The sequence below is a fragment of the Bos taurus genome, chromosome 2 (assembly GCF_002263795.3).
Source record: "Bos taurus isolate L1 Dominette 01449 registration number 42190680 breed Hereford chromosome 2, ARS-UCD2.0, whole genome shotgun sequence".
Classification (NCBI taxonomy): Eukaryota; Metazoa; Chordata; class Mammalia; order Artiodactyla; family Bovidae; genus Bos; species Bos taurus.
Window position 1 is genome coordinate 35,969,670 of NC_037329.1, and position 18,867 is coordinate 35,988,536.

At 39.7% G+C, this 18,867-nt stretch overlaps 1 protein-coding gene across 15 annotated transcripts in view; it reads left to right on the forward strand.

The window, feature by feature from the left end:
* RBMS1 (RNA binding motif single stranded interacting protein 1) overlaps positions 1–18,867 on the forward strand; it is a 221,839-nt gene that overhangs the window by 114,595 nt on the left and 88,377 nt on the right. For 9 of the 15 annotated variants that reach the window (XM_005202436.5, XM_005202441.5, NM_001035361.1 and 6 more), the window contains 1 exon segment: positions 9,512–9,687. In XM_005202436.5, the coding sequence (XP_005202493.1) occupies positions 9,512–9,687 (176 nt within the window). 15 annotated transcript variants of the gene reach the window in all.

The following is an 18,867-nucleotide window of genomic DNA, read 5'->3' on the forward strand; positions in this document are numbered from 1 at the left end:
GGTTGAAGTTGTTTGCTTTAAGTGAGTGAGTTTGTGACATACACAGGGGGACTAGACAGTGGGCAGACAATTCTAGTGATTTTTCAGAGGGTTTTAATCTAAGCTTATTAAATTGCCAGTTGACCCTGAATGTACTTCTCTGACAGCAAGGCAGCAAACTGCTATAATTCATCTGTTTGATTTGTTTATCTCCTTGTAGATGGTACAGATACTGATTGTGTTAGTCACAAATTTTTAATATAGACATGAAAATAAAAATGGTAGCCTTCACAGAATTTTTTTAGGGATTTTTGAATGATAAGTTTAATAGATAATGTGAGATTTTTTTTGGGTGGGGGGATGGTAAGTAGGAAACTGGATGTCTAGCATACACATGGACAGCTAGGTAAGCCATTTAAAATGTGAGATGTATCAGAGGCAGTACAAAATATACACTTTTTTCTATGATGCCTTAATAGGGCTAGCATATCAATTTTCCTTTACAAGACTCATTGAGAAAACTTGGCATGTACTGTCATAATTGCTGCAGTACTTATGGCAAATAAGGCTGGTGCCTGTTGACAGCAGTGGTGGGAAGAGAGACTTAGTTCTGCCTTGAATTAGCTGTATGTCATTGGACATACATATGCTTTGACATCTCTGGGCCTCAGAGGGGTTTCCTGAAAAGTAACATTGAATTAGATCAATGTTTATCAACACATTAACAGTCAGGATAAAAATAAGAACACTGTCCTGTCTCCACTCCTGACCCATCTTTTAAGTTTCCATTATACTTCCGGTTGAGAATTACTGGACTGCATGATCTCTGATCCCTCTCTCAGCTCTGGAAAGCAGAAGAACAGAGCTTTTCATCTTATTTTGTGGATAGGTAAGCCTTACTCCTTCTTAAAGCTGGCAAGGGGCCTTTCCAAAATGCATTCTTTCTCGCCAGGAGTACACATTGCCTTGAGTCCTGCCTTGTGCATGGCCAACACCCAGAAAGAAGCTTGCTATAACTGCAGAATCTTGGCTCTACCCAAATGGCTGAGTCAAAATCTGCATTTTAACAATGCAGATGATTCCTGTGCACAACAGAGTTTGAGAAACGCTGCAGAGCACTGTTTTGTAACCCACAAGCGGCAATATTAGTGGGGTCTGAACTCAATTTAGTAGGTTGCCGCCAGCATTTCTTATTCAAGGAAATAGACAAGAAAAGATAGTATAATGGCACATTGTCTGTGGTAAAGGACAATAACTATTTCACAAAATTTTTGCTTCAGTTTTAAATGTGTCTGTATGTGTATACAGGGTTTCAATCTCAGGCCAAAAGTTAATTAATTTTTAGGTGGATCTCAGGCAAAAGAGGGGTAGGGGGAAGCCACTGAGCTTTGTGTCTGAAGACAGTGTATCTCAGAGACAGTCCTCTGTTTGCTCACAGACAGGTCAAGATACATACACAGAGATGCAGAATAAAGAGCTGTCCTTAACACTGATTATCTGTATTGCGTCAGATGTAAACTGCTGAATTGTGCCATGAAAAAGAAATGTGACTGTTAATTTTTTTGAGTTGTATTAATATTAACTCAATTTTTTTTCCTGTTGATGTTTTACTTTGACTGTATACAAATCACAACACTGTCAGATAAGATTTCTTCTTTTTTTTTTTTTTAATGATTATTATGGGAAGATTTCAGATATTTATTCGGTTTCCTGAAAGTAGAGAGAATGCTTTTTTCTCCAGGGGCTAATTTGTGAAACCCATAATGCTCCCAGCTTATTCACATATCCCTTTGCATATTGAAAAAAAAGAATACCTTGAATAAATTCATTTGGGGTTTTTTTTGGGGGGGTAAACTGTTTCATAATCACTTTTTTAACTTTACGTTTAGTTAATCACTTTACAGTACTTTCAGTAAGTATTGTATAGTGTGAAGAAAGTATATTTTTAAATAGGTAGTTTCCACCCTGAGGACTTTGCAATCTCAGCAATAATTCTTTACTTACAAGAAATGCTAGAAGATACAAACTGTACTGTACATAGACTTTTAAAAACAGATGGAAGGAAGTTGTCCATGCCGGCATGCTCACTTCATTGGGGTGAAGCAGGAAATTCAGGCTTTGCAGAGATGTTCTGAGCTGTCATGATAAAGGTAACCCTGCACTTCCCTTAGGAAGTTTCCTTTTTTTCAGTTTATTTTGAGTAAAAAGGAAGAGTCTGTTCTTGTCCCTTCACAGGACTGTGTCGAGGAATATAACGGGTGTGGATTTGAAAATTCTTCATTTGAGACCCAGAATGAGAATAAAAATACTCTATGCACCTGCTTTCAGAATCCAGAAGAGTAATCCGTTTTGTACCTGCAGTTTGGCAGGATTTTTTGTTTACCGTGTGGAACATAGCTGGTTGTTAGGAACGTTCTTTTAGGGTGATTTTGGAGCTATCACATGGTCCTTGTTTTATGTGAGATTAAATAGAATGTGAAATGCAGCTTTTTGCTGGTTACCTATTGAAACAAAGAGATATGAGGCTGTTAACCAACATAAAGTCTCGGTAGGTCAACATTATTAAGGCAACTTCAGTTATAATATTTTTACCGTAAGACCACCCTGGCTCCAAGAACTCTGAATATTATATTTAAAAAACTTTTAGAATTTGTTTCTTTAAACTTTAGTTTTAATTTCAGTATAGCGTCCATGTTTATAGTCTTTCCTCATAAACATCTGTGACTGATAGGACTCTGTGCTTGGCCTGAGTGATGTAGGGAGTTGAGACCACAGTGTGACTCCTGTCTGTCTTTTAGCTGTGCCTGTAGCTTCTCAGGTCTGCTGATTCAACCTCTTACTCCATTTTTCAGCTAGTGGCACAGGTCAGTAAGAGTACCAGGAACCAGGCTGAGTTTGGTCATGATATACCTTAGCTGAATACAGCAAGAAGCATTAGCTAGCCTCTTAAAATCTGGAAGTGGAGGGGAGCTTAGAAATCACCCAGTCCAATCTGCTCATTTCCCAGGTGAGGAACTGTGAGGTCCAGAGATGACATTCCCGTTACTGGCCAAGACAAGATTGGAATCCAGATATTCTCCCATTCAGTCATTTTTCGTGCCTGTATACCTTTTTGTAGGGAAGAGGGGGAAGACTTTGCTTTGTTTTATGTTTTCCACAAGCTATGCACTTCATTTACCATTTGAATTTTCTATTCTCCCTGTGAGCCTGAACAGTCATGTGTGGCACTATATCCATATTCTGTATTGATTTCTAGGTAATCTTGCTGCCTTTCTAGTGTCATCCCACTGTCCCTTCTCCTCCGCAGACATCACCCTGTTCTGGCATACCCTTGAGCCAACCAAGGTTGGTCTTCTCCCTGGCTTTCATGAAGAATGCTACATCCTTTCTGTATCTTTGTTGGCACTTCTCTCCCCGCACACCCATGCCTTTCAGCACTGCGCTTCCTCTGTTTTTAATGACTTGCCATTAATATTCAGCTCACTTAGCCATCTACCCCTTTGGTGAAGCCTTCTTCAACCTTTCTGCCCCAGGCCCTTTCACCCCTGATCTTGCCTTGGTTGAACTATAACTATTTTTAGAAACCATACCATGCCACACCATTAAACGTGATGCAGTTAAGGGCAGATAAGGCCAGGAGCCCACTGCTAAAAGCTTTTCCCTCCTAATGAATGTGCTTTCTGGTAAGGAAGTTTTGAGCCCATTGCTGTAGGCCCCTCACAGTTTTTTGGTGAATAACTTATATTTAATACCTTCAGTTTGATATCTTAATGTTGATTTTTGTGCTTTTTAAAGACTTTTTTTAAAAGTAGTTTTAGGTTTACAACAAAACTGAGAGGGAGATTCAGAGATTTCCCACCTGCCCTGGCTGCCACACGTGCATTCACTTCCTCCATTGTCCACAGCAATCATCAGAACGGTACATTTTAAAATTTCAGTGCACATCTTAAATTTATTTTTCTTTTACCCAAAGCTTAAGAGAATGATGCTTAGGTAAAGATATTTAGGACTCAAGAGATTTATGGGTAGAGATTGCAACTTTACACTTAAGGATCCGATTTGATAGGTATCTTAGAGAATATTAATTATGAAGTCTTAGAAATTTTTACTTTTAGCTCACATAATAACGTGAACCTCTTTGCTTCAACAGACATAATCCAGCAAAAAATACTGAATAATCTATTGCTCAGTTTCATAGTTGGAGGCTACAAAGTTTATTTCCAAACAAGGGACAGTGACAGTATAAGAGCCAGTTCATTAGCTAATTAGCTTTGTGATCTTAAGCTTTGATATCCTGGCATCCAGTGGGATTAACTGATAACTGCCCATTTGTCCTCCTTCCCACATGATGGATGGTGAGTAAGACCTTGCATGTGTGAAGGGGCACCATTGTTCTTGGTTACTGCTGGTGCCGTCCTTTCGCCTCCGGGCCCACCCGGAAGAACATCTGCTTCCTGACCAGCTTCTCATCTCTCAGTAACTCACCTCCCACTTCTCAGCTGTGTACTTTCCCAGCTGCCTGTGCCAGAAACTTTCTTTCTCAGCCATTATTCCTAGCCCTTTTGGAGCCACTCAGATGTCTAAAAGAAAACAAACCAACAAAAATGCCCTGACGGTGGTGAAAATGGGCCCATTCACATGCTCCCCATACCCCACCCCGTCCCGTTCCATAGTTCCCTTAAATTATTAAATTCCCTTTACATATTGGAAGTTTAGAGAGAAGAACCAGTGTATGGAACTAGTCTGGTAGACAGTGCCTTTGTATAGTACTCCGCTCATGCCAGGCTTGATATACTGTTTCCTGGAGAAATGATAATGTCTATGACTCCAGACTCCAGTCTGCTCTCAGGAATGACTGTGGTGATTATTGGATAAAGAAATAGTTGAGGTGGTAGACCTCCCTGCTGTTTGATAGTGGGTGTCTATCTGTCCCTCTGTGTGTGTGTGTGTGTGTGTGTGTGTGTATAGGGGTGGCAGGGTGGAGACAGGGATTATGGACCATAATCTTAAACTATAAGGATGACAGCCTTAAAGAAGACTTGAGGGTAATTAAAAGCCAGGTACTAGATTTCCTTTCCCTTCAAAATATATTCTTAGGGAAGTTACTAAATGGGGAGGTGGGGGTGGGGGAAGAACCACTTCAACTGTAAAATTGGTCAGAGCACTATTCTTTAGCCTATTAGAAATAGGAAGGAAATAAGACAATAGAATTTATAGTGACCAGTCTTTAATTGTCTTTGCTGAATAGAAATCTGCAACAATGTACATGATTACTAATATATTTTTAGTTCACACACAGCTAATCCCTTTAAAAAATGCTTTTTGATGCATTTATACAGAAGAGGCTTCTTAGTGTGCATTGGAATAGGGGTGATGTGATGAGAGTGAAATAGATTTACCGTACATATAGTTTCTGTGTGCCAGGCGTCTTTTAGTGTAGGAGGTGAGTAGGCCTTCCTGCTTTGATGGAGGCAACAGAGCTGTCCACACAGGAAGTCCTCCCTGATTGTGGTCCACACAGGAAGTCCTCCCTGATTGTGGTCCACACAGGAAGTCCTCCCTGAGTGCTGACAAGCACTCCTCCTGCTGATGCCACATCCACTCCTACAGAGAATGCAGAGAAGCTCTGCTAACAGCAACCCAATTATTCACCATCAACTCTGAATGAGAATTTAGCCCAGTTACTAATAAATGTTATTGTGAAAACTGAATTAGCTTGTTTTTCCCCTTGGATGACAATTTGCTAGGTATATTGTTTGCCTGAACTAAAGCAGTGAGATTAGGCCAGAGAAGATTGGAATAGACTTCTTAGCTCTTGTAGGATGAGCCATCACTTAGTGGTGGTCATTCAGCCATCCAGTTCCTTAAGTAAATAGGTTGAATTTGTGAAAATTGTCTACACGCTTCATCCAGTGGGTGAAAGGTTGGTGGCGGGGAAGGGGGGTGTCTTTTCAAATTTGGGGGCAGCTTAGGGATCTTGAGAGGCAAAATGTAAAAGGACAGCCAGTAATGAAAACGAAGTTTGGTCAAGTATCATCTACTTACAAGCTTTTTTTCTCTCCCTAAGTTTGCTGTTCATGCTGTTGAGGCATGTGACTGTAAAATGTAATTGCTTTGAGTTGATCAGCAGGGTCCTAACTAAGGTAAAGACTTGTCAGGGTTTGTATTTCAGTCTGGGAGTGAGGGTTTCATTCTTTTGTTGAGTGGAGCCTTCCTAAAATGATGACTCTGATGTTCATCTGTAACATGCTGTAATTTTCCAAAGTTGTTTGCAGAATTCTTTTAGTGAAAAGATCTATAAGATAGAATTTTTAAAACTGACCTTTTAAAAGATTTCCTTAAACACACACACACACACACAAGCTGAGTTCTGTGATCATTAAATTAACTTAAAGGCACCTTTGACATTTTTTTAAAAGTGCAGCCACCGATGGTATTAAGTATCATATTTCAGAGAAACTGGAATTTAGTCATTTAACTTGCAGGAAGGATGAGCACAGAAAAATGAAGTAATACAAATAGCACATTTAGGATATGGACAGTGTTTCGGATGCCATTTAGGGCACAGATTAAGGGCTTTGACTTTTTTGTCCAGCAGTCCTGAGTTCAAATTCCAGTCCTGCCACCTACTAAAAGTGTAACCATGACACATTACTTAATGTCTCCTGAGACTCAATTTTCTGATCTTCAAAATGCAAAAACAAGAATGCATCTGTCTCATCTGGGTTAAGTGAGATAATACATACACAGCACGTGGCACAGTGTCTGGCGCATATGAAACATGCAATATATGATAGTAATTTTTACCCTGCTCTTCTAGTTATGGTTAACCAATTCTGAATATTTTGGAATAAACTCCTTTATTGTGTTTGAATTTTCTTCTTTGAATACGTGTCCAGTCTTTATTAGGATTTAACTTTTTAATTTCGATGAGTTCGAAAAACTCAGTCTTTGGTCTAAAGTTTTAGAAAATTGACAACCTGGACTAACTTAATGCTTCTTCTCTTTAGTCATCAGCCATTTGTGACAGTTGCTATTAGGATACATTTAAATTTAAACTTGGTCGCCAGGATTCACCAGAGACCAGTCATCCTCCTTGAGATGCATTCAGGAACCCCCTTCTCCCACCTGAGATAGGAATATTAGGAGATTTCTTACCCCCAGAGAGTAAGTTGAAGAGTAAGTGGGGAGGGACAGAGGGTATTTGCTCCCCACCTACTTCCCAGACTAGGAAAATATTACTGTCATAAATAGGGAGGCCTGTCAAAGATATATTAGATCAGCTATGTAAATCACAGTTCTACTTCTGCCAAATACGTGAATAAAAGCCTACTCCTTCATGTCCAAAAAAATCTCCTGATAAATCATGCCCCCAGGTGTTTCTTTTAACGACAGAAAGTCCATGCCTGGCACTCCACTTTCCACCCCAGAGAATAGCAGAGGTAAGAGCTAACGCCAACTTGGAATGCAGTCTTTCAAACACCAGCGGTTCACTGGCTTTGCATGGCATCCCCCTGAGAGGTGGGCATTGACCCGAAATCCACAGCTTCTGTCAGACCCCTGCAAAGCTTACCCAGGTGAGCACATTGCCTTCCCCGACTGCTGCACTGAACACACCAAGTCTTACTGGGAAAAACAGTGTGTTTGTGGCAAGGACCAGGTTCTTGGATGTTAATCAGAAGTGATTTAAGAAAAATTTCAGTCTTGCCTAATCATCTACGGCTGTCAGTTCTTTGTGTAAGTCGAAAGCTAGGGACAGGGAGGCAGATGTTTGGGTTACGTCCCAGCCCCTCTGCTCTTCACTGAAAGAAAGAAGAGGCACCTGGCTGATTGCAGGTATCAGCCAGCAGTTATATTGAATGACCTTGGGGAAGGAACACAGACCTCTTTGTGGCCCGGATGGGGGTCTGCAGTACCATCAGTGACAGTGCAAGAGACAAGGCTTAGTTTATACCTGGAAAGCAGGTTTTACCTCTTAGAGAAGCACAAGGGATGACGGGAAAGGGTTTGAGTTCACCTGCTTATTAAGGGCATAAATCAAATAGATTTGATAGGATATGATCTCAGGCAGGTTTCATTGGGGTTAAGCATCACTGATGTTCCTGGTTCAAGTTCAGCGTTCATTAATACACTGACTATTGTTAACCCTCTGGCAACACTCCTCTTTGAAAAACAATCCTTTGAGATAAAGTGGTATCTGGGCTGTGATTTTAGCAAGGACCCTGGGGAGTGAGAAGAAAAATCTGCATAGTATACGTTTCATGTCTAGATCCACGAGGATCCCCATGCCCCAGGATACTGTGGAGTTAGGATGGCCAAGGTAGAAACGTGGTGCAAAGCTGGACATTCTATCCTGGGGTGTTGAGATGGCCAACAAGGTGAGAGGGGTTGTATGTATTGCCAGAGGTCTGCTTTTTGAACTCTATAAAGTGGAATTGAATTGTGTCTTAGATATGCTTTATTTTCTTGTTTGTGGTAGTAAAAGTCCTAAGGTTTGACATTTTTGATCCATGTCTAGTGACTAATTTTACATCTTCAAACTGTTGTTCAGTATCAGTGATGTCCTTTATTAGGACCGTGTTGGTTAGTCTTATTTATTATTTAGAAGTTGTGAAGTGAAAAAATTCCTGTCCTGGTGCAAAATTGCAGAACATTTGCTGTGAGAACACTTTAGGGTGTGCTCACTTGCATCTCACGCTGAACCATTTCACTTCCTCAGAGGTCATGTGTGTGGCACAGGGACGGAGAACTGTGGTTTCTTTCAATTGGTTAACAATTATCTGGTGTGAGTACATTTTCAGACAGTCTTCCTAGGTGGCTAAAACCACACTGAGCCCTGGCTTGCAGGCTTTACAGAAGTTACGTTGGTTGCTGCCAGGCCTGGGAATGTTTCCAGCTTCTGCACCATTCTCACAGGGGTTAAATTTCACAAGGTTAGCCAGAGTGAAAGGCAGCTGACCTGTGAATCTTATCCAGATGTCTCAAAGAAGCCATGGGCCTGTCTTAGAACGAGGTGAAGTCTTCGTTCTTTGAGCATCTTGACTGAACTCTTTAACTTTCTGACACTTGAAGAGTAATCTTTTTTTCTTTTTTAATCGCTAGGAATCATCTCAATAAAATTGTCAGCAACTTTCAATCAAGTGTTTTTCAGCATTTGAAAACCTTTTCAAAAGTCCAGTGTTTTCTGAATGACTGTATATTAAAATATTATTGCATAACTTTATGCAAGTTCACTTTGAGTCTTGAATGTATTCCTTAAAATATGTAAAGAAAATCTTACAAAATTTTAGTCTTATTTCAAGGGCATGTAGAGAATAGTTTACTGAGTTGTCCTGTTATTAATTTCATATTGAAGGAGAGAATACTTTTGCAGAATGAACAGATCTTTTTTAAGATGTAAATTAAAATGTATGTAGTAAAGTAGCTGAAGATAATCTGTATATTTATCTTGGTTTGCAGATCATGCAACCTCTGAATGGTGCTGAATACAGGTTCCATGGAGCATTCTAACGCTGTGGTCTTTGTTTTCCAGCAGTCTCTGGTCCCAGCCCATCCTATGGCCCCTCCCAGCCCCAGCACCACCAGCAGTAATAACAACAGCAGTAGCAGTAGCAACTCAGGATGGGATCAGCTGAGCAAAACGAACCTCTATATCCGGGGACTGCCTCCCAACACCACAGACCAGGACCTGGTGAAGCTGTGTCAGCCGTAAGTAGAGGTTCTTGTTTTTAGCTCCTCAATACCTCCTTGATCATATTACTGAGTGATATAAATTGTGTTTTAAGAGAGGTTTAGTACAAATCTGTGACTCCTCATTATGGTCACAGTTGACAGGGTTTCTAAGTTTTGAGTCCTTGGACACTTTCTCAGTCAGCATTAACATCAACAGGGTGCCTATATAACAAAATAAATTGGAGCATTTTCTCAGTAGAATTTGCCTTTGTTGGCACATGAGAAGGAGAATATGAATTATGTAAAAACACGGCTGGTTCCTTTTGAGGAGTGCTTTTGTTTTTGTGGAAGCTCGTCTGGGGGCCAATAGGTCTCATCCTTAAGAGAAACTTCCGTTGTTACTGTTTGTCAGAAAGGTAGTTCCCATCTAACCTAACTCTAAATGTGTATAAACTTCCTTCCAGTGGGGCAGCGGCGATCTGCCTTCACTCACACCTGTAGTTTTGTGGTTCGAGTTGCTCACCCTCGGCTCTGAACGTTCTTATTCCTCAGGTTCCTATTCCTCTTCTTGCTGCCACCCTTGTTGTGTCCTGGGAAGAGATGTACACGTGTGTATCACTCTGTTCCAAAGGAAACGTGCATTCTATGCTAATGCTGTCGAGGAAAGGAATAGAAGTACGCTACTTGGCTGCAGTTGCATTAACTCACTAAGTAAGAAAGCCCTAATTTAAACCAAGGAGCCAGAAGCCCTGTACATTGGAAGGATCACTGTGTAAAGACTAAAATCCGCTAATCACTTTAAGCTAGAAAATCCTACACATGCAGCAGCATCTTTTATTTACCCAAAGACGATCGTGGTCCTTCACAAATGGAATTTTATGTAACTGTGGAAAAGGATATCCACTAAAGAATGTTTCCTGTTCCCTGAAAAGTATTTCCATTTCTAAACATTTGATTAACAGCATCTGATTTCCGTTACCCTGGGTAAAATATAAATTTATTACTTCTTGCTTTAAGAAAAAAAAAAAAAATCTTAAAACTTACTTGGGCAGCGTTTCCAAACCGGAACTAAAAGTAACATCTGGCTTTCCATCAAGAGTGGTGGTTTTGCTCTGTGGTGTTTCTAGACAAGGTGTGGGACGGTGAGAGATGACCTGTCAGGATCCAGAGAGCCTTTTGACGGCCGTCGCCCTCAGCACCCTCCCTGGGCCTTTCCCATGTTACTGTTCTCATCAGCTCCTTTGGACTTGGACTGCAGCCTTTGCTTCCAGGGCAGTGAAATAATGTCCTGTGCTCAGGATGACTTTGAAAGCAAGTCCAGCTCTTGGGGTTTGTCCTGCTGACCAGAGTCAGAAGGAACTCTGCCAGGCGCGCCCTGCCCTTTTGCAGCTGTTCAAGACCACAAATAGGCCTTTTGCTATCTTGTCTGCTGCTGGCCTTTACCAGCATCTTCCTATGATTTTGCAGCATAATTACAGGTAGATAGAGCACCATAAGGAGAAGGCGATGGCACCCCACTCCAGTACTTTTGCCTGGAAAATCCCATGGATGGAGGAACCTAGTGGGCTGCAGTCCATGGGATCGCAGAGTCGGACACGACTGAGCGACTTCACTTTCACTTTTCACTTTCATGCATTGGAGAAGGAGATGGCAGCCCACTCCAATGTTCTTGCCTGGAGAATCCCAGGGACGGGGGAGCCTCGTGGGCTGCCGTCTATGCGATCGCACAGAGTCGGACACGACTGAAGCGACTTAGCAGCAGCAGAGCACCATAAGGTCTAAGGAGCTAAAAATACAACTTCATAGGGAACAGTAGAATGAAGATAAGCCTCACATGTTTGAGGTCTAAGAGAAGGGGGAAAGATTTCAGAAGACAAATTTTTCCTTCAGCTAGTTTGGAAGCACGTAAGGTGAGTTTTAACACAAAGAAGATAGAATTGAACAGCCATAATAGAGTAATACCATGTTTTATGTACAGTAAATCTGTATTCAAAAAATTAAACTGGAAGTTTTTTGGTTGTTTTTTTTTTTGTTTTTTTAACTGAGTTAAATCATGTCCCAGATGCAGCAGAAGAGCATTTGATCATCTGTCCTAGATAATTCATCCTCTTTGACGAATGTGGATTTTCTCAGCATGTGTACACATCAGTCTCTTTGCTGTTATTGATAGCAGCAATAACAGTTTGCCACTTACTTTCTCCTATCATTTGCAAAACCCCAAGTTTGATAGTTAGCTCCAGTGATAGTTTTCTTTATGTATTATACAGAGGCAAGACACACAGTAATAGAGAAGTCTTATGTCAATATCTGTTGAGAGCTTCATTCCATTTAACACAGAGCATCTAATAAGTACCAGATTTGTCTTGTTGACAATTTTGTGTCTCAGAATGTAGAGAGAGAGCAAAAAAGGGCATTCCTGTTCTGGAGTTGATTGTTTCCAATAAAGAATAGCTAGTTGGCGACATGGAAGTGACAAGAACTCTTATGGGAAAGTGACTCATCCTAGAGCTTAAAAAACCCAGTGGATGTAATTAGAGAGTTTTTAGAAAAGTTTCAGGAGCTTCTCAGAAAAGATAGATAGCTATCTTTTAGCTACCTATCTCATAGCTCATTTTGAGATACAAGATATGAGCTATAAGATATCTCATAGCTCTTTTAGCTACCTGTCTCATAGCTACATTATCTCATAGCTCTAAAAAAGAAAAAATAAGAAATAAAAATTTAGCACTGAAATTTACAAATTGACCTGATGAGCTGAATTGTAGGAGGGGCAACAATAGAAACAAATAATTTGAATCTCTAGAGGACTTGTACGTTTTAGAGGATTATCTAACAGATAAATGAAAAAGATGCCTAAGAACATTTGTAATAGGGACTCAATAATGTACAAACAATGCATGGAACCTAAAGGCAAGAATGACATGAGGGTTGTGAAAACCAGAGAGAGAAACCAAAAGTATTTTTTAAATGCTGTGTTTGAAGTAGAATATACAGATGCTATAATGTTAGAAAAAATGATGGTGAAAAAGTAGATGTCAACACAAAGATGACAGTGGAAAAGCAGCCTCTTTCCAAGTTACAGAGGGACTCAGGACAACGTAAAGAGAAGGTCTGCATGGCTAAGAGGAAGGGGGCTCATGCTGGAGGGCCACCAGTTTAGGTTCCTTGAAGGAGACTGGCCTCAAGGACCAGGCAGGGATGTGACAGTGGTGATGGTGGTCAGGTGACTCGGAGTAAGAGTAGGTCCATTTTCTAAGAGCATTTGATGAAGGCAGCTCAGCAGCCCTAGCTGACAGCATATCATCTTCATGACTTTCTTACCTACAGTATAAAATCATGGTAGTCGAGGTGGCAAATTTTTGGTACCCCAGAGTCCCTACTACAGTGCTAACTAAGCAAGTACCTCATTCTGTCAGTAGCCTGTATAATGGGTCAAATGATGCTTATATCATATGAGGTGGTGATTAGAACTAGATCGAGTAATATAAGCAAAGGAACTGGTCCACATTCTAGGACCATCAAAACTCATTTGTAATTGAACAAATATTTGTCTCCCCATGACAGAGCCTTTGCTCCTCACAATCCCAACTGCTGGAATACATTTTAATTACATATAGTTCTACATCTTAAAGTAAGAAGAAAATACCAGATTCTGATCCTGAAGGCTGAGAAAGCCAGGGCATTTGAGAAAATGCCCATAGGCTGCATTGACAAAAACCACCAGCCTTCTCTCCCTGGAGCTTTTTGGGGGAGCCGGGGGAGGGGAAAGTAAACACTAAACACTAGTTTCATTCTCTGCCACTCATCGGTGATTTATTCCTTGTCATAATGATGTGAAGTCCTTTATTGTGTCCAAACTATTTTTTTCTGAAGATTTAGAAACAATATTTGGTACAAGGTTTGGTACATAGTTCTTCCTGGTTTGCAGTGGGGGCAGATATGTGGGTCTCTGTTGGCTGAGGCTAGACATTACTGTGGTATTGACATCACATGGAAGGGTCTGCATAACTCAGTGTATCAACAGCTTCATGGAGGTAGTGGTTTAGTTGCTGAGTCGTGTCTGACTCTTGTGACCCCACGGGCTATAGCCCACCAGGCTTCTTTGTCTATGGGATTTCCCAGGCTACTGGAGTGGGTTGCCATTTCCTTCTCCAGGGAATTTTCCTGACCCAGGGATTGAACCGAGGTCTCCTGCACTGCAGGCAGATTCTTTACCAGCTGAGCCAAAGGAAAAACAGTGTACTGGTATTAAAACAAAATGAGATGTTTCTACTCTTCCTACCTTCTATAACCTTGCTCTCATTCCCAAACCAGTCCTTGGTCAACCAGTTGTGTTTTTTTCCCCCCTTTCATTCAACAGATATCTAATTCATTTCACAGTGAAATAAAGCATGATTTTTATATAAATGGGAAATTAAATTTAGCTTATAACATTATAGTCTAGTACTAATTAAAAGGAAATATTTTTGAAGTGTGATTCCCTGGTTGTAATACCCAGTATATTTTCATTTCCTAGCCCTTTGTTTTCTCTTCTCTGCAAATTTTCCTTATTCTTTTGAATACAATACAACTCTTAAAAAGGCAAAGCGGAAAAAGCAGGACACATCAACAGAGGCAGACATAAACAGCCAGCCCTAATTTGAGACAGAATAAAGTAAATGTTATAATCAGTGCAGTGTTCTGGGAGGAGTCAGAAGATGGTTTCATTAACCCCAGTGCCAGGGAATTGGGGTTGCTTCCAGGGAGGAGATGATGCTAAACCAGAAAGAAGGAAGATTTCATGCAGGATGGAAATAATAGTGTCCTCCAGGCCTCTGAGAGGACCCAGGAGATGTGAGCATGCTTGGATGTTGAAGAAAGCACAAAGAGCACTTCTTGGTGCATAACTGTCATGTGGCAGTTGTTTGTTACCAGGGCTTCTGGTGTCCGGAGTGGGGAGAGTGGGTGTAGAGCAAAGAGAAGCAGGTTGGTAGCATATTGTTAGCACTGAATAATAAGCTAAAACTTTTGGAGTTTATTCTTTAGTTACAGAGGAGAAACTGGCTCTTGGAGTGAAAGAGAAACACAATTCTGTATTTCCTTTTTCTCTCTCTCAAAATGGTAATTATGCCAAAAGTCAACAGGTTGGCTTGGAGAAGGGGGCTCTCATAAGTCAAGTTAACACGACCCTTATCTGGGGCTGTAATGAAAGATGGAGGGGAGGGGCACCCTAGAGATAGAAACCCAGGGACTGAAGCAGGATTTAAAATGACTGTAAGGTTTTAGCTCTGAATAAAATGAAAATGTGAGTTGCACTTAACTGAGAGAGAAGACACGAAGGGCATAAACACTCATTGATTCTCTCTCACACCCTAAACTCCAGCCTCTCCCTGTGTTCCCAGATGTGGCCACACTTTTATTCATTCATGCAACCTACAAACAGCCCCCACTAAACTACTCTCCTGAAACCACTAATTTTTTTTTGTTGAACACTGATGTTAAAAGAATATTTTAAGTTCTGACTGAAAAAGTCAGGGCAACTATTAGGTAAATGGAGAACTTGAAATAATAAGGAACAATTCTTTATACATTTCCATCTATTTCTGTAACTAAAATTTCTTAAACAGTCTATCAGCTAAATGTTCTTTTTTCTCTATCCAAGAATAAAATGATCATCCCTTTTATTTCAAAATCATTAGGCTATTTTTAGGGTAAGTTTGGAAGTGAAGGTTTTCTAGTAAGGTAAGTTTAGTTTTTTATGCTTAAATGATCCACTTTTAACCCTAATATGAAGTCAAACTCTGAAAGTAACAATAGGTCTACCAGACCCACTATTAGGAAACCCCAGGTATATATGAAGTCCTTTGAAATTTACTCTGTGAAATGGGAAGACCTTAAATTGAAACAAAACAAACATCCTCTGATGAAGTAGGAAAAATCACTCAAAAGTGATCTGATTCTCACTCACTTTCAAATCGATGAGAAAATTTAAAGCCAGGTGATCCAAGGCCATGCAGGCATCCCCAAATGACTCAGTCCAAGAAGCCTGAACATACCCTGAGCTATTAGTACAGTTACTTTAGAGAAGAAACACACACACCTCACATGGATTTATGCTGGAGTATTCAGATAACTGTACAGACATCAAAGATATGGACCAAAAGATTGTATTGCCTACATTCAGTATCATTCTCAAGTCAGCCTTGTGAATCTTACAAACCCAGAGCTTTGGAAGCAGGGTTAAGTGAGAAGCTGCTCTCTCTCTTTGAAGCATAGTTTACCCTTCAAGTGATGTTTCTAGGAAGTTGAAGTAGTGTCAGCTACTTCGTGGCAGTGGTGGTGGTATTGGTGGTGGTGATAGTGTATTTAACTCACAGGCCTCAACAGTAAAAGACCCATAGGTCATTTTTTTCTTTGGCATTGACTGCATCTTGGATAATTGAAATTTATTTCAATATTGAAGTTGTATTGTAGTCCAAAGCCATTTGAATTTTTAGGTTTTTTTTTTAATTGTATTTTACAAAGATACTGAAACTATGTCTAGCAATTTTTTATTTCTTTTCCTTTGAAAGACAGCCGGAAAAAGAAAAGTTAACAGGAACATAGAGTAATTAAAAAAAAAAAGTAGTTCTTCTCTCATTAAGTGTGTGCCTTAAAAAAAAGTGTTATTGACTGGCATACTTAAAAAAAATTCTCCCCAAAAGTCAAGTTAAGATAATGTTTGCCACAGTTAATCATAGAAAATACAGGCCATTTTTTCTGTCTGTTGCTATTGTGTAGCTCCTTGCCCATATACAGGTTTTATTTATATAATAAATAATAGGGTTTCTTTTAAGTTCCAATTGTTTTTGCTCTTTACGCAGGTGATTTTTATCCTTTCAATGATTCTTTCTTCATCGATCTAGAAGATTCTCAAAACAAAATACTAACAGCAATACTTTCTGGGACTTGGTTTCTTTTATTATTCCTAGCATAAGAGGATGACACATAATAACTCAGTGAGGACTTAAACCAAGAAAATTGAGCATTTTCTGAAAAATGTGATCTAAGATGTGTTTTTCAGACTTTATGTCACCCTTTTAAAAAGGCATGCCAATCTATTGCATCAAAATATTGAGTCACTAATTGTAATTTAACTCTTTCTTCATGGATCATATTCTAGTAAGGGTATGTGTAGTCAAAGAGAAAAACACGATGCCTTAGACACTGAGCAAGATATATATCATCTTGTGATCTTTTCTTCTAAAAATGGAAGTCACAGCCAATTTCAGAGTTTAGGAGGAACAGTGTGTATTTAACTAAATCTCCTATTCATCTCTTGGATAAGCATATAGAATTTTTTTCTTGTTCATGTTAATTGCTTCATTTTCCTTCTTGGTATGAAAGAATTCTGGCACTTTAAGAAATACTTTATGTACAATAGATCTTTGATACGCTAAGATATAATCTGAAGACTTTTGGAAATCCCAGAATTTCACAGACATAATTTCAGCATCAAAAAAAAAAATCCCCCACAAATACCTGCTTTCCATTAGAGAACCATCTCTTTCCTACAGCTCTCTTTTCTTCCCTTTTATCATTAGAAATGTCAGTTGGCTTTTTTAAAGGGAATGGGCAGTTTTCAAAAGTGAACACAATATTGAATCCCTTCTTGAGAGTTGCTGCTCCACAATTAGAGCAAAACCCTCTTGAAATATGGACCCTGGGTCATGGGCTATGCTTCTTCACTGGCAACATGACTTGCTTCCCTCTGTCTAGGAGTGCCCAGGATTCAAATACATAGCACAGCAAAATTGAAAATTACGACAGGTCAGCGACCTTCAGTGTCACCACAAGCAGTTGAAACCTCAAGCATTAGGTATTGCCCTATACCTGACATATACGTGCATTTGATACTTTGGCAGAAAAATCTCAATTATGTCTGTTTTCTAATTTATCCTCTGTGTGATATCTGCTGGTTGGCATGGATATGTAGAGATCTAGCCAACCCTCCTTATTGTCAGATGGCCTTTTTCTTAAGGATTTCTTTTTATTATTCCTGGGCATAATTAAGAGCCTTCTCCCTTGTATTACCCAGATACTGCACATGCCAATGGCAAGTCAGTTTCAATGTTAGCCTTAGTAGAGGTTAATTGGCAAGCCAGCCCTGAAGATGAAGGCCGTGCCACATGAATTTTTACCAGAGCATCCTCTCCTTCTCTGTAAGAGCAGATGGAGTTTACTGTATGTTTGCGCATTCCCTGTTGCTCTGTATGAACCTTGCATTTCTGTGGCATCTTCTCTGGCAGCAGCTCGGCAGTGTTTAATTATTATATAAAGGTGAAGGTAGTGTCATCAAGAATAAAAGCATTAAGTCTTTATTTGGCCGTTATGCTTAGTTTGACTTAGAATTTCCTTATTGGGTTACCATGAATATAAGAAATTTATTACCTCTCCCTCATCTTTCCTCATCGGCATTTTATAATAAATATATGTGAACAATTTCTGTGTAATATGTGAACACCTCAATAATCGCAACAGCTAACCTTTTCAGATATGTCCTTTGTGCCAGTAAGCACCCCAGGTGTTCCATTATTTAATCCTAAGAGCAACATTATGAGTGGTACTGTTGTCCCTATTTTATCAACTAATTTTTAACAAATTAATTTTAATGGATTAAAATTAATTCTTCATTTATAAAACTTTAATATTTAAATTATTTTAAATTTAAATGTGTATCATATTTTTTCAGATTCTTTTCCATTATAGGTTATTACAAGATACTGAAATAGTTCCCTGTACAATGCAGTAAGACCTTGCTTATCCATTTTATATGTGTTAGGATGTACTTGTCAATTCTAAATTCCCGAGTTTATCCCTCGCCCTCACTTTCCCCTTTGGTAACCATAAGCTTGTTTTCTATGTCTGTGGGTCTGTTTCTGTTTTGTAAATACATTCTTTTATATCATTTTTTTTTTTTAGATTCCACTTATAAGTGATCATCTGATATTTGTCTTTCTCTATCTGACTGTCATCCTCATTATAAAGATGGAGTTGAGAGAGATTTCCTTCTCTTACTGCTAAGGATAATTCATCTGATGATGGTGGAGCCGGGATGTGGGCCTGGACAGTCTGACCCCAGAGCCCATACTCAGAACCACTGTGCTTTCTACTTCCCCAAATGTCCTCTGAATGCCAGTTCATCGTCTTCATCCTCCCCTCATCAGTGCCCACAGTCCTCTGTTTACCACAGACTAT